This window comes from Bos mutus, chromosome 5, assembly GCF_027580195.1.
Source record: "Bos mutus isolate GX-2022 chromosome 5, NWIPB_WYAK_1.1, whole genome shotgun sequence".
NCBI classification, from domain to species: domain Eukaryota; kingdom Metazoa; phylum Chordata; class Mammalia; order Artiodactyla; family Bovidae; genus Bos; species Bos mutus.
In genome coordinates, this window is record NC_091621.1 from 110,106,261 (window position 1) to 110,122,273 (window position 16,013).

General features: G+C 55.4%; 1 protein-coding gene across 11 annotated transcripts in view; it reads left to right on the forward strand.

Annotated features, from left to right (window-relative positions):
- The window catches only part of CSNK1E (casein kinase 1 epsilon), a 30,048-nt gene that overhangs the window by 4,806 nt on the left and 9,229 nt on the right, over positions 1-16,013 (forward strand). For 6 of the 11 annotated variants that reach the window (XM_070371581.1, XM_070371583.1, XM_070371582.1 and 3 more), the window contains exons 3-7: positions 8,759-8,869; positions 9,001-9,149; positions 10,557-10,785; positions 11,395-11,565; positions 12,691-12,839. In XM_070371581.1, coding sequence (XP_070227682.1) covers positions 8,759-8,869; positions 9,001-9,149; positions 10,557-10,785; positions 11,395-11,565; positions 12,691-12,839 — 809 coding nt within the window. The other 5 variants (XM_070371578.1, XM_070371579.1, XM_070371580.1 and 2 more) reach the window with 3 other exon arrangements.

Here is a 16,013-nt window from a genome sequence, read left to right on the forward strand (position 1 = left end):
ATCTGCTTCTCAGTGAGCCACTTCTTCTCCATCAAGGTCGGGGGAGACATGTATGCCCACATTCTTCAGGCAGTACTTGTGCTGGGAGCCCTGTGCGAATGTGGTCTCTGCTTACAGCCGCCTCTGGGGACAACGCCGAGCTGTTCCCGCTTTACAGATCGAGACAGGGTGGAATGGTCAGGTTGGCCACCAAGACTTCTCTCCAAAACTAGAAATGACAAGGCGCTCTCTTGGTGACAAGGTCCAGGGGTTAGGACTGCATGCTTCACTATCAAGGGCGCAGTTTCGATCCCTGCTCAGGGCACTAAGATCCCATGGGCCAGGTGGTGTGGCCAAAAAAGAAAAGAAAAAAAAACAACTAGAAAAGGCAGACTTTCTACCCATAGCCCTCCAAGGAGTAAGAGTGTAGAGGACAGAACATGGGAGGGAGCCGTCAGACCTGGCTTGGTGCGGTCGCTGAGGTCTGTGCGATGCAGCAGGTTTGTGTGATGCTGCCGCCTGGCTGACCAAGGACTTCCAGGAGGCACATGAGGAGAGCATCTTGTAGACTGGCAAGTGCCAGCCAGATGTGCACGTCACGGTCAGGTACCTAGTAGACCACCCTCCTGTAAACACTGCAGAGCCCAGGGCAGAGGAGGAGGGGACAGTGCAAGCGGGAGCTGATGGAAAGGTTTGCTCTGCCACTCTGAACTCCTCTGGGGGTGGGGAGGGGCACTGGCTTGCCTCCATGCTTTTGCCCCAGGGCTCAGCACGTGGGGGTTCAGTGAAAGCCTCTGAAATGAAGGAATGAGGAAATGAGGCTGTGACACTCAGAGGCCTGTGAAGTGGCAGGGGAGAAGAAGGATGGGATGTGGGGGGCAAGTTCAGGTCCCCGGTCTATTTCTCATGGGCTTTGACACCTGGGATAAGTCATTTTCTCTCTCTGAGCCTCAGCATTCTCATCCGTGAAAGAGGGAGGTACCCCATCTCCTTTCTGTTTGTGAAATTGGGGTGAACATAGAGGATCCGCTTATCGTGGCAGCTTCGGGCTCAGAACTGAAGCCTGGAGCCGTTGGTTCAAGGTGGCTTTTGGCAGATGCACAACACTGGGTCCCAGGCCTTCTCTGTACAGAAGGGAAACTGAGGCCCCGAGACGGAGGGCAACCCAAGGTCATTCAGAAAGCCAGTGTTCCTGGTCCTCCCTGGGACAGGACTTCTGTTTATCCAGTAATCATCTGTGTGACTTGCTCAGTTGTGCTGACTCTCTGCGACCCCATAGACTGTAGCCCACCAGGCCCCTCTGTCCATGGGATTTTCAGGCAAGAATACTAGAGTGGGTTGCCATTTCCTTCTCTAGAGGATCTTCCCAACCCAGGGACCAAACTTGGGTCCCCCGCATTGGAGGCAGATTCCTTACCATCTGAGCCACCAAGAGAAGCCTTAATTCCCAGAATTCATCTAGTTCATTTTAAAGTTTAGGTCCGAGTTCACTCCTCCAATTTACTCTGGAGTACATTCTACCGGCTCTGGGTATTGGCCTTTCTTTACCTAGTGTGTGCCCTTGGACAAGGGATGACCTCTGCCAGCCTTGGCATCTCCGTCTGCAAGGTGGGGTCGTGAGGCCACCAGGGTGGCGAGAAGCAGCGAGATCATGGCACACAGACCCTCTGCATGCGCTCAGCCCAGCAGTGGTGCTTTCTTGTGGTGTCCCCCAGCCCTCAGTCTTGGTTAGGATTTGCTACCATCAGAGGAGCTGGGTCCCCTTGGGCCTGAGCTGGGGTGGGGGCAGGGGGTGCAGGAGCCAGTTCTCCGCTGACTGTCCAGCCTTCATCGGTGCACAGGCCGTGGGGACCCTGGCCTGGTGCAATGTCCCGCCAGCTCCTTCCTGGGCCCCTTTCTCTGGCGTGGGGGTGGCAGGGATTGTAGGGCCTGCCCAGCTGGCCTCGCTGGCTCCCTTTGTTCAGAGCTCTGGCCACATTCTCATCGCTGGTGCTGGCGCCAGGGCCTGACTCCAGATGGCCTCTGCAGGTGGGGCTGGGCGCGGCCTCCAGGCCCTGCTTTCCAGGATCGACCGAGGGCAAGCACATTTGTGGATGTGGCTTCCTGGCCGGTAGTGGTCCTCTTCAGGTCCCTCCTCCCTCGCCCTTGGCATCTCAAGGGGCTGGCCAGCAGGGGTGGCCCGCTTTGCTAGTGGCCAAGCTTGTGCCACCAACTCTACCAGCTGCCGACCGACTGCCCTCAGGAACTCTCTAGACCTCTTCTTAGTCTCTGGGCCTCAGTTCCAAATGGGGAGGGGATGGCCCACTGCAGTGGGTGATTGTGGGGTGTGCGTCATCCCCACCTTCCGTCCAGCCAGGTCCCTGATTATGCCAGTGTCTGAGGGAGCCCCCATGTGAGATTGGTCATCCTCCTCCCCATCTAGAACTTGCCAAGGTCCCAGACCCTCAAGGGCTAGCCGGGGCCAAGCCCTTCTCTGTGTCCAAATTTGTTTTCCAGAGTGTTTCATCCCTGCCCCACCTCCCTGCAGAACTGCTGTATCCGACCAAGGGGCCCCCTCTGCTGCCCTCGCCTGGCGCTTTGTGCCTAGTCAAAGTTATCCATTGTCATTGCCACAGAAGGTGAGCTGAGCTCCTCCAAGGCGGGGCCGGCTCAGGGCTCAGTGTGTGTCTGTTGAGTGATGAATGAGATGCTAGGGAATTGAAATCGAGAAAAAAGCAGCAGCTCCAGAGATGAAGTTTCAGATCCTGGCTCTGCCCCAGCCGGTTCTGTGTGACCTCAGGCCAGTTACTTAACCTGTCTGAGCCTCAGGTCCACAGCTGTGAGAAGTAAGGGAGGTCAGAGAGAGGACTTGCAACTTCCTGGTAAGAGTTCAGGGGCAGTGCGGGGATCTGGTGGGGCTGGTGGGACCCGGAGGCAGCTTGGCAGTAGTAGGAGTCATACGCCTTTGCCTAACATCTTAGGTCCCTGCTCAGGGATGCTGTGCAGCGTTTGCTCATTGATTGACCTTTGGTGTCTCAGTTTCCACACGTGTCAAATAGAGATAAAGGCAGTAGTACTTGCAGGATGGTGTGTAAGGGCCCAAAGGCCCCTCCCCTTCACCCCCCCTCCCCCATCTCGGGGAGGGGCCTTCCCCGTGCACCTCTGCTCTCCGCACAATCTGCTGAATCATAAGTGCTGAAGGCCCTGCGTCGCCCAGGCCCTGCCCCCTGCCTGAGCGGGGCCACCGTCGTCTGGACAGTTGCAGCAGCCTCTGTGCAGATCCCCACCAACTTCAAGTCCTCTTCTGTCCTTCCTGATACACCAGTGGTCCCAACAAGAGGTGGGACTGCCGGATTTTATCACACGGGGGACATCAGTTTTGGTTGTTTTGGCTCAGGGTCGGGGGACTGCTGGCAGCTGGTGGGTAGAGTCGGGAATGCTGGAGAACACCCTGCAATGCGCAGGACGGCCCCACCACAGAATCACAGGGCCCTGTAATAAGGCAGCCAGGCCTGGTCCCCAGAGGCTCAGGCTGATGCCTAGGATTGTGGCACTTGAGACCCTTCCCGCCTCCTCCCCGCTCACCTCTTCCACTGTCTGCTTCGGCCCACTCGAGCACCAGCTAGCTGCACCAGAACCACCCAGAGCTCACTGCACCCCACCCGTCGGGCCTTTGCACGTGCTATGACCACTCTGGCCCAGTCCTCCTCACACCGCAGGAGCCTTTGCAGCCTTTCCTGCCACTGCTAGGCTGGTGGACTGTAGTGAGCCCCAGCCCCCACCGCCTGCATCCTTACTGTGCCCCCAGAAACACGCGAGGCTTTCCCCAGCGATGAGTGTTGATGTTTCAAAAGCACCTTAGAGTTTGCACAGTGCTTTCTCTCCTCCCATTGTGCACTGAATTTGGAGATCTGCTTTATTTTTTTAATTTTAATTTTGTATGATTCAGAAATGAAAATACACACAACCAAAGTCCAAAATACACAAGCATACTAAGGGAAAGAAGCCAGTTACAAAAGATCGCATATTGTATGATTCCATCTGTATGAAGTGGCAGGAGTAGGCATATCCATAGAGACAGAAAGTGGCTCCGTGGGTGCCTAGATTGGGGGGGTTGCTGGGGGAGGTGGGGAGTAACTACTAAGAGATACGCGTGTTTTGAGGATGGTGAAAGTATTCTAAAATTGATTGTGGTCCCGGTTGCATAACCTTGTGAATGTACCAAAAAAACCCCACTGAATCCTACACTTCAAAGTATGTGAATTTTAACAAAGGTTTTGAAAAAAAACAAGGACAACATATAACTTAGTATCAGAGAAATGTCCTTTCACTCCCCTGCCCTGCTCCAGCCTTGTGGGTTTCTCCTGTTTCTTTTCAGTGTTTCTTTATGTAGATACAACCAAACACAGATACATACTGTGTCCTCGAGCACTGAATACATACGGTTCTGTACTTCGCCTTTTCACTTCCTATATCTTTGAGATCTTTCCACTTCTGCACCGAGAGAGCTTCCTCATTCTTTCTCCATTGTGTTCCGCTTTATGGATGGGCCTTTCTTTATTTAACCAGGGCCCGCGCTGGACATTTGGGTTGTTTCCAAGCTTTTACTATTGCAAACAGCCTACAGCCCACAGCCTCATCCAGGCCTGTTTTGCCCTGTGTGTGCCTGTGTTGACTAAACTCCCCCAAGTGGAAGCCGGAGGGAGCCAGGCGGCCCTGCAGCCTGCTTCCCCAGTTCATATGGGGCCTGCCCGCTGGGGAGGGGAGCCCCCTGCCCCTGCAATGCAGGCCACCTTACATGGACTTGGTCTTTCAGGATAATATTAACTTATATTTTCTCTTACAGGAGGTTGGGTGTCTTCATGAGTAAGCCATTTTTATACTAATAATTTCTTTCTCTGTTAAGTGTGTGTTTGACTCCTTCAGCCTATTTTCTGTGGAGTTGTTGGTCTCTTTCCTGCTGATTTGTAGACGCTCAGTATAAGTGTGATATTAGTTCTTTGCCATTGATAAAAGTTACGAGTATGTACTGTAAGTCTTTGGAGTTTGTTTGTGGTGTTTTTGCCATGCGGAAGGGATTCCTCTTTTGGAGGGGAGGGAGACTTTTTTTTTATGGCTTCTGGATGTTAAGTCAGGGGTAGAAGACCTTTCAGTTCAGTTCAGTTGCTCAGTCGTATCCGACTCTTTGCAACCCCATGGACTGCAGCACACCAGGCTTCCCTGTCCATCACCAGCTCCCAGAGCATACTCAAACTCACGTCCATCGAGTTGGTGATGCCATCCAACCATCTCATCCTTTGTCATCCCCTTCTCCCGCCTTCAGTCTTTCCCAGCATCAGGGTCTTTTCAAAAGCGTCAGTTCTTCACATCAGGTGGCCAAAGTATTGGAGTTTCAGCTTCAGCATCAGTCCTTCCAATGAAAATTCAGGACTGATTTCCCTTAGGATGAACTGGTTGGATCTCCTTGCAGTCCAAGGGACTCTCAAGAGTCTTCTCCAAGACCACAGTTCAAAAGCATCAATTCTTCGGCACTCAGCTTTCTTTATAGTCCAACTCTCACATCCATACATGACTACTGGAAAAATCATAGCTTTGACTAGACTGACCTTTGTTGGCAAAATAATGTCTCTGCTTTTTAATATGTTGTCAGGTTGGTCATAGCTTTTCTTCCAAGGAGCAAGTGTCTTAATTTCATGGCTGCAGTCACCATCTGCAGTGATTTTGGAGCCCAACCGTTGTTTCCCTATCTATTTGCCTTGAAGTGATGGGACCAGATGCCATGATCTTAGTTTTCTGAATGTTGAGTTTTAACCCAACTTTTTCACTCTCCTCTTTCACTTTCATCAAGAGGCTCTTTAGTTCTTTGCTTTCTGCCATAAGGGTCACGTCATCTGCATGTCTGAAGTTACTGATATTTCTCCTGGCAATCTTGATTCCTTCTTGTACTTCATTCAGCCCGGCATTTCTCATAATGTACTCTGCATATAAGTTAAATAGGCAGGGTTACAGTATACAGTCTTGACGTACTCCTTTCCCGATTTGGAACCAGTCTGTTGTTCCATGTACACTTTTAACTGTTGCTTCTTGACCTGCATACACATTTCTCAGGAGACAGGTCAGGTGGTCTGGTATTCCCATCTCTAGAAGAATTTCCCACAGTTTGTTGTGATCCACACAGTCAAAGGCGTTGGCGTAGTCAATAAAGCAGAAGTAGATGTTTTTCTGGAATTCTCTTGCTTTTTTGATGATCCAGCAGATGTTGGCTATTTGATCTCTGGTTCCTCTGCCTTTTCTAAATCCAGCTTGAACATCTGGAAGTTCTTGGTTCACATACTGTTGAAGCCTGGCTTGGAGAATATTGAGCATTACTTTGCTAGTGTGTGAGATGAGTGCAATTGTGCAGTAGTTTGAACATTCTTTGGCATTGCCTTTCTTTGGGAAACCTTGCCTACCCCCAAATTAAAAGCAATGCTCCCTTCCTGTAACATCTCATTGTTTTATTTTTTAAATTAAATGTATAAAACATGTGCATGGTTTAAGGCACTCTTCTCACCACTAGTTGGAGGAAGACAGCTCTGTCACCCTGAAGACCCCTAGTAACCCACCCCATCCTGCCGTCTGCTTCCCCCACACGGAGGTAACCACACCCCATCCTGCCCTTTGCTTCCCCCAAACAAAGGTAAGGACTGTCTGAATCTTACATTTTAAGTTATTCCCTTTTGTTGAAGAGTTCTATCACATGTTTATATCCCTAAACTGTATATATTTCGGCATGGAATGTTTTAAAATTGAGACAGTCAGGATTGTGCTTGCATCCTTCTGTCTCTTCCTTCCTCTTTTTTTTCTCCCCCTGAAATTGAGGTGAAATTCACATGACATAAATTAATCATTTTAAAAGTATACCATTGTCTGATAGGACTGAGCAACTTCACTTTCACTTTTCACTTTCATGCATTGGAGAAGGAAATGGCAACCCACTCCAGTGTTCTTGCCTGGAGAATCCCAGGGACGGGGGAGCCTGGTGGGCTGCCATCTATGGGGTCGCACAGAGTCGGACACGACTGAAGCGACTTAGCAGCAGCAGCAGTACAATCTCAGGGGCTTCCCTGGTGGCTCAGATGGTAAAGCGTCTGCCTGCAATGCAGGAGACCTGGGTTCGATCCCTGGGTCAGGAAGATCCCCTGGAGAAGGAAATGGCATCCCACTCCAGTACTCTTGCCTGGAAAATTCCATGGATGGCGGAGCTTGGTAGGCTACAGTCCATGGGATCACATTCGGATAGGACTGAGCAGCTTCACTGACTCTAGTACAATCCCAGTGTGTGTGACCACCATCCCTGTCTAGTTCCAAAACATTTTCATCACCCAGAAGAAAACCCTGCACCTGTTAAGCAGGGTAGCCTGCCCTGTGGCCTGTCCTACTTCCCCCTGCCCCAGTCCCTGGCAGCCACCAGTCTAACCTTTGTCTCTGTGGGTTCCCCTGTTCCGGGCATTTCATATACTGGAATCAGACAGTGTTTGCCCTCTGGAGTGTGGCTGATCCACCATGCACCATGTTTGTGAGGTTCGTCAGCGTCGCAGCCTGTGTCGGTCCCCTGTTCGTTTTTAGGGACAGGCAGAGTGGCGGTCCACGGCTGCGCTGATGGGCTCTCGGGTGTCTCCACCTTCTGGCCTTTGTCAGCGGTGCTGCTCCTTGCCCTCTGCTCAGGGAGGGTTCAGGTGCAGAGAGCCACCCCCACAGCCGTCGTGCTGGCTCCCCCTGCCTGGGGCGTCCCTGGGCGCCTGCCCCACCTCGCGGCTGATTTCTGGTGCTGGACGTTGTGCTCCTTTGCTGCTGCGCAAAGGTCCTTGCTTGGCCTCCCGGCAGTCACGTTTCTGAAGGGTGTACCCTTGGGAGTGGCCTGGTTTGGCTGAGGGTCTGTGTGTGTTCAGCTTTACCAGACAGAGACCAGCCTGGCCTCCAAAGTGGTTGAGCCAACTTACACTCCAGTCTTTTTTCCCCCGTGTGATCTTCTGCTCTACTCAGGACTTGTGGTGCGTGGCGTGAGCTGTGTTGTCTTTCCTCAGATTGCCAGCTGTTCCAGGCATGTTTGTTGTGGAACCCCATCTCGGGCATCCCTGGTTTGAGGTCCTGGCTTTATCATGCCCTCCCTTCTTCCAGTGGCTGTCTCCTCCTCCGGACTTTCTGTGTTGTCTCTGTGCTGAGACTACACCATTTAGTGATGGCAGCTCTAGTACCCCTTGGCTCCCAGCAGGAGCTCGCCTCTCAGCTTAGCCCCCAGCCTTCCAGCTCAGCCTGCCCGTGGCTGCAGCTGGGGAAACTGAGGCCCGGCACAGCTTGGGTTGGAATCTTTCTCGAGACGGCCCTGCGCCTCTGCCTGTTCCCCTCCTCGGCTCTACGCCCCACTGACGGCGCCTCTCTCCAGGGAGTCGTCAATGGCTCCACTCTGCAGGACACAGCTCCCTTGAGTGGTCTGGGAACGTTTTTCGGCCCCGCCCTGACCCCCTCCCGTCTGGTCGCCTGCTGCCCCAGCCTCCAGTTCTCTGCATGGTCCGCAGCCCTTCCCTCCTTCCACCAGCACGTGCTGCAGTTCTGGTTCTCCCTTCCTGCCCACGCTGGGTCAGGGGCATGCTCTGTGCTCCCTGGTCCCTCTGCTTCCCCTGGATACAGCCTGGGGCCTCCACCACTTTTCCAGCCTCTTCCCAAGGGACACTGAGCTGCTCAGGGGCAGACATGGAGTGGTCCTGGCCTGGGGCTGCCTGGCCAGCTGAGTGTGACCTGGGTCCCTCTGCCCCTGCAGGTGCCAATATTGCCTCTGGTGAAGAAGTCGCCATCAAGCTAGAGTGTGTGAAGACGAAGCACCCCCAGCTGCACATCGAGAGCAAATTCTACAAGATGATGCAGGGGGGAGGTGAGGGCCGGAGGGGCGGTGGGTGTGGGGGTGGGAGCTCTGCACCTGTGCCTTGAGCACTTGCACGGGGAGGGGCCCAGGGACTGGTGGGCTGGGGAGTGACGGCGCCTGACTGCCCTGCCTCCATGCAGTGGGGATCCCATCCATCAAGTGGTGCGGGGCCGAGGGGGACTACAACGTGATGGTCATGGAGCTGCTGGGGCCCAGCCTCGAGGACCTCTTCAACTTCTGCTCCCGCAAGTTCAGCCTCAAGACTGTGCTGCTCCTGGCCGACCAGATGGTGAGTCCCCCAACTCCTCCCTCAGGCCGGGGGCCACTGGGTACCCAGCTGGAGGATACTGGAGCAGGAAGCAGTGACAGCGACCTGGGACTGGGACCAGGGGACCTTGACCATCAGCCATGGCTGGGAGTGGGTATTAACATATAGACTGCCAGTTTCCGCTCCAGACCTGCTCAGCTGGGCTCCCACGGAAGGCCTGGGACTCTGCCCTCGGGTGACTGAAAAGCCTGCGGTCACCCAGACCTTTGGGCCTGTTCCCATGCAGTGGCCATAGGTAAGCTGCTGGGCCTTGTCTCCTCAGGAGTGGCTCCCTTTTGTGGGGTCACTTGGGACGCCCCCTGGCCCCAGTGCCCACAGACAAACATTTCTTGCATCCTCAATCCTTTTATAAATTCAAGGGAGGAAAAAAAAAAAGTAAAGCACAGGATCCTGGCCCTGGGGGACTTTCCTGGTGGTCTAGTGGTTAAGACTCTGCTTTCAATGCAGGAGGCACAGGTTCAATCCTGGGTCAGGGAACAAAGATCCCACAATACTGCATGGCACAGCAAAAAAAAAAAAAAAAAAAAATCCTGGCCCTGGAATGGAACGTGGAGATCTTGTTCCCCAGGGTCTGTGTCTGCCCTGCAGAAAGTCCGCAGACATCCTCCAATTTTAGGCTAAATGTGTGTGCGCAGAGAGGGTTGTCAGATTCTCACAGGACGTGAAACTCAAAAAAGTCTAGGTTTTTTGAGTTTAGGAAATATTCAGAAGCTTGAGGCCCAGGGAGGGGGCCAACCTGCCAGAAGACAGATTGTGTGCATATTTATTAACATGTGTTTCTAACACATTGTTGAAAGGAAGGTCCTCTGTGTCTCCCTGACTTCGGTATCCTCCAGAAGCCAGGGGTTAAATCCTGCCTGTGTGCTTCATCTCTGTCACCCCTACCTACCAAGTTTAGGGTTCCATGTGCTCCTGTTCCCCCCAGTCTGGTTGGCAGAACAACCTCTGAAATGCCTCTCTGGTTCCTTGAGGGCCTCTTCTGTACCCTGAGGGTGTAGGGCCAGGCAGATGAGGCCTGAGTGCCTTTCTGGGCTTCCTTTCTAGAGCTTGCCATGTACTTTCCTGCCTTGCTTTCTTTCCTGTGTCACAGCAAACCCGATGAACCCCTCCATCAGAGTTTCTCTCTACTGTCGCTTCCTCCAGGAAGCCTTCCCTGACCTGCCCCTTTAAAATCATCATACATGGTGGCTGCAGACTGATCTTGCTCCCCTCCTCGTGGCAGGGGTCCCCATCCATTGGCAGGGACCACGGATGTGTTTTCCATTTGTAGGGCCCCAGCCCCCAGCCCAGGCCTGGCTCTGAGCATCTGGCGAGCCCTGCTCCCCCTGCCTCAGCACTTGCTGAGTGACTCGCTCTCCCCTCCCCCAGATCAGCCGCATTGAGTACATCCACTCCAAGAACTTCATCCACCGGGACGTCAAGCCTGACAACTTCCTCATGGGGCTGGGGAAGAAGGGCAACTTGGTGTACATCATTGACTTCGGCCTGGCCAAGAAGTACCGGGACGCCCGCACCCACCAGCACATCCCCTACCGGGAAAACAAGAACTTGACTGGCACTGCCCGCTACGCCTCCATCAACACCCACCTGGGCATCGGTGAGTGCACAAGACCTGGGAGCAGAGGGTACCTATGGGCTGCCCGCCAGGACCTTGGCTTCCTTCTGCAGCCTGGGTTTATTCCTCAGCTGGTCACATAGGCAGGTCTTCTCCTTCGCAAGAAGCACTCTTTATTTCATGCCTTAGTCATCCCCACAGCAGCCTTGGTGGGCGGGGACGTGTCCCCATTTTTACAGCTGGGAATTGCAGGCTGACCGTGTGACACAGGCACTTAAGGTCGTGCTGCTTAGCAAGTGTTAAAGTCAGGTCTGACCCAGCCCTGTCTGATGCCACTGTTTGTGCCTGATCCGTGGGGTGGGCTGGGCAGGGAGGCCCTGGGGTGCCTACTGCATAGGGACTAAATGAATGAGAGCCTGAGCTGGAGACACTAGGCCTAGGTTGAGTGAGCAAAGCCCAGCCTCAGGCCCCTGCTCTGCAGGAGGGGTAATAGTGCAGCAAGCCAGCATGTGGTGGGGTGGGGTGGGCTTGTGCTGAGTGCACAGGGAGGGTTGTTCACCCCAAAGAGCAGGTCCTGGAGAAAGGGGTCCTGGCCCCCTCAGCCAGGAGCCCAGGTGGACCCTGCCCCTCACCTTGTCCTTGACTCTGCAGAGCAAAGCCGTCGAGACGACCTGGAGAGTCTGGGCTACGTTCTCATGTACTTCAACCTGGGCTCCCTGCCCTGGCAGGGCCTCAAAGCAGCCACCAAACGCCAGAAGTACGAGCGGATCAGCGAGAAGAAGATGTCAACGCCCATCGAGGTCCTCTGCAAAGGCTACCCCTGTGAGTAGCCCGCTGGGGCAGCGTGCTTAGCCTGCCGTCCCCAAGGCCCCTTCCGAGGCCCAGCAAGGCCGCACAGAGCCCGTCTTGGGCCCACTGCCCGGCTCCACAGCATCCGTCACTCATAGCTCTGTCGTCCTCAGCCCACACTCCTGCCTCTCCTCGCAAGGGCTGAGTGTTGAGACCAACGCTGGACCTTGCTTGACACCAGCTGGGTGTCCTACATTTTAACTCACTTCCGACACTACCTCCCTGGAGGAAGCGTCAGACCCTGCAGTTAAGGGCTCAATCCTACGAGGCTGTTCCTGCCACACTTCAGATGCCAGTCACGAGTCCAGGTTGCTACCTGTGCTCCTGATCAGTTGGCTATAAATCTGAGATTTCCCTCTTCAGATTCGATTAATTTGGCTCACCAAAGTCAGGGAAATACGTTTTAACCAGCCTATGTAAGAATGTGATAAAGGATACCGACGAGCAGCCAGTTGAAGAGAGACCTGTAGAGTGAGGTCTGAGAGGGTCCTGAATGCAGGAGCTTCTTTCTTGAGTGGAGTTGGGGATGTGGTCACCAACCAGGAAGCCCTCCAGACCCCATGCTGTTGCAATATTTATGGAGGCTTCATCCCATCGGCATTGCGACCATTAACTCTGATCCCAGCCCCCTCCCTTCTCTAGGGAAGCGGGTAGGGGTGGGCCCCAGGAGTTGCAAGTTTCTGATCATGGCTTGGTCTTTCTGCTGACCCGCTGCCATCCGGGAGCCACCTGGAGTCTCCTCCGTTGAGGTCTGGACAGGATGCTCCTTGTGCTCTCACCACTTAGGAAATTACACGGGCCTTAGGAGCCCCGGGAGAGGAACCTGTGTGTGTGTGTTCTGTCGTCTCACAAGGGCCCTCTCTCACCTCTGGTTTTCAGAGGAGGAAACCCAAGTTTTTCTCCTATGGCTTAGAATTTCCATCAGGTTCTTGACTGTCTTTGGGGCTCACAGATCGTGGTAGGGAGGACATCGTCTTGACCCCTCTTAGGTCCAGAGCATCTGTAGGGGCGGGGGCTGGGTAGCACAGCGCCGTCCGGGGGGCCCCGGGAGCGCAGGCCTCATGACAGCACCTTCTGTCCCCCCGCCCCCCGCACCAGCCGAGTTCTCCACATACCTCAACTTCTGCCGTTCGCTGCGGTTTGATGACAAGCCCGACTACTCCTACCTGCGCCAGCTCTTCCGCAACCTCTTCCACCGGCAGGGCTTCTCCTACGACTACGTCTTCGACTGGAACATGCTCAAATTCGTGAGTCTCCTGAAGGCCGAGGCGGGCATGGGGGACTGGACCGGGAAGGCCAACGTGACCCTGTGGTGGGCGGGGCTCCCGGAAGCAGGGAGCTATGAGCTGGACGGCGCACGTGACCCCCACTCCAGCTTCATCCGTGCGGACAGCCTGTGCTGCCGCGGTCAGCAGGGCCCAGGTGGGGCGCCGCCTCCCAGCGGACCCGAGAGGGCCCACCTGGGCCTCCCGTCCGTCCTGGATGCCTGGGTGAGCGGGGCCCGGATGGCACTGGTGGGCCCCCCCACTGTCTTGATCCTGGCCTGCAGCGTCTTGCTCTTGGTGTCCTGCACGTGCCAGCTGGCGGCCTTTGCTGAGTCCCCCTTGGCCAGCCTGGACCCCTTCATTGTGGCTTCCTTCTCCCTGGTTGTGGCACCCTGGGTCTTGCTAGGCACCTCTCTTTTCTCTCTCTCTCTTAAGAGTTGTGGGGGTGGGGTGGGGAGAAGTGTTCAACCGCTGGGCCTGGGACTCCGGAATCTGTGACATCCTGTATCTTGTTTCACGTCTCTTCTGGAGAAGGGGGCTTCCTCGAGCCAGGCTCAGCCCCGCGACAGCGAAGCTGTTGCACTGCCCAGCCCCCGCCCCTGTCCCTGTGCTGGGCCGGCGAACCCACCTGTGTACTGGTAAGCGCCTCCAGGATCTGACTTCTCCGAGACTTACCGCTTGGCGGGGTTGGGGAGCCTAAGAGGCTGAGCCTCCGCTGTGCTCTCTCTGTCCCTTCCAGGTGCCCGGCGCCACTGGGCACCCAGGACCCTCCACATAGGCCCGTGGAGGAGGTGGAGGAGCTGCCCCCCCAAAACTACTGGCCTGTGGTCTGGGCTGCGGGGCCCCAGTTCTGACATCACCAGGTGTGCCCAAGCCCATCGGGGCCAGGCCCGAGGAGACAGCCCTTGATGTGGTGGGGGTATAGTGGAGAGGGCGTGCAGAGAAGGCCCTGCTGTGAGATTCTTGGGGACGAATCAGCTGCCTGGTGAAGAGAGCCTGAAGGAGACACCATGTTCCTTGCCCTGGAGGGCCTGGTGGCAGTGGACCCCAGGAACAGCCTTGGCCAGACCCCGCCGTCAGCCTCTGTGTTGAACCTGAGCTCATTAAACGCCCCTACCTGGAGTGCATGTCCTCCTGACTGCCTCTTTTCTTGGCGGGCACCCTTCTGCCGGATGCTCAGGACGAGGCCTTGTTCTCCAGGACCCTGGGATTGGCACTTGGTCTCTGATCCGCGCTCTCTCTGACTCTCAGACAGTGGCCTAAGGAGCGGGGCGGAGATTGGGCGGAGGATGAAAATGTCCCACAGGCTGGAGGGCCCCAAGGGTGGGAGATGGGCAGTGGCAGCCATCACCGCAGACCTTCTGTCTAGGAGCACAGCTCTCACCCCAGGGTGCTGCTTAGGGCACTGTGCCCACCCTCTCATCCATGTACAGACGTATTCATGAGTCTGGTTCAGGGCCGAGTTTGGCCCTTCCTCTTGGTACAGCTCAGAGAATGGATTTTGCAAAGTCTGGGCCTATGCCCGCCAATGTGGTAGCCACTGGCTACATGTGGCTAATTTTTCATTAAAGTTAATTAAAGCTGAAAACATACTTCCTCAGATTGTTTGCCATATTTAAAGTTCTCAGGAGCCGCAGGTGGCCAGCTAGTGGCTGCCACACCTGTCAAGGTGGATGTTAACACATCCATCATTGCAGAAAGTCCAGGGGCACCTGCAGCTCCAGATGGCTCCTCATAGAGCCTCTCATGGGACCACCCAGCCTACAAGATCTCACCTCAAGCCAGGCCGGGAGCACTCTCTCCACCCTTTGCTGGCACCCTGACCCCTTCCTGGAGTTCCCATCGAGGCAGGCCCTAGAGGCAAAAGCTGAGCAGAGGTACCAACCTCCCACACCGATCTCCGACTTGAGGGCCATTGGACTGGATAACTGGGCACCTCTGACCCCATCCCCGCTATGGTGAGCTTGACCACCTCCAGCTGCCCCTGGCGGAAGTATCTGTGGACACACCCTGGGGACCTTCCACGTTTTTACCTCAAGGCCAAGCTCCTCCCACATCACCCCTCCTGCCCTGCCTACAAGAAGCCTTCACCAGCACCTACCAGCAGACCGGACACCATGCTGGGCACCGAGGGCTGCAAACTCTTCCATGGGAAGGATCCTGTCCTTGACTGAGAACTTCCCTCCTTGGAGGGGCCACGCCGTATTGTTCAGCGTCAGGGCCCCGGAGTCCCCCGATACCTGGAACCTGGGATACTGCACAGAGCCACTGTATTCTGAAGTCCAACCAGCCAGCCGGGTGGAAACTTGACACTGCCAAGGACAGGGGTCTGCACAACACAGGGGAAGGCTCATGTGACTCGGACGTTGACCTTTTGTGTCTTCTTGTGGGCAAATAAAAGCCAAGAGACCTTCCTGGTGTGCATTTCTTGAGGCATCACTCGGGTTGGATGGAAAACGGGATGAGTGACTCAGCTCCTTCTGCTGCAGGGCCACTGTGGGCCCAAGTCTGTGGAGGGCGAGGGCTCCAGCCCTCTGCTCAGCCACAGCCCCTGGGCTGGGCACCTCTGGGGGAGTCACTTGACTTCAGTGAGCCTCAGTGTCCCCCCACCAGAGAGTGAGTTCGGACCTGCCTTGCAGGGTGGATGTGCCCCCTCCCCGAGGGACGTTTAATGAGTGGGCGTGGCAGCTCTCGTCACAGGTTTGGCCCTGCTTCTGGCTCAGTCGTTCTCTCTCCCCATCTGTTAACTGAGTGGATGGGAGCCCAGGATGAGGACCCGGGGTCAGGTGGTATCGCCCTGGTGCTTCCCGGCCTGCCTGGACAGGCTTGAGGGTGGGAGGACGGAGAGCATACACCTCTAGAATGTTCTGCCCGAGTCCTCTGGGAGCACGGCGAGCGGAGACTGGGACATAGCCCAGTTCTGCCCTGAGCTGTGCGGCCCCAGGCCTCCCGAGGCCTCTCTGGGTCCTGGTTCTTCCTGTAGGATCCAAGGATCCTCTGATCCCCCAACCGCTAGCTCCTGGAGTTGCTTTTAAGTCCAGAGCCAGCCCCCACCCCATCTCTGAAGGATAGTCAGGCCTTCTCGGCCGGTTCTCTGGGAGAGACAGGGTTGTAGGAGCCTGTGGCCCATGAGCAGGCCGCCTCCGCCCCCCCAAC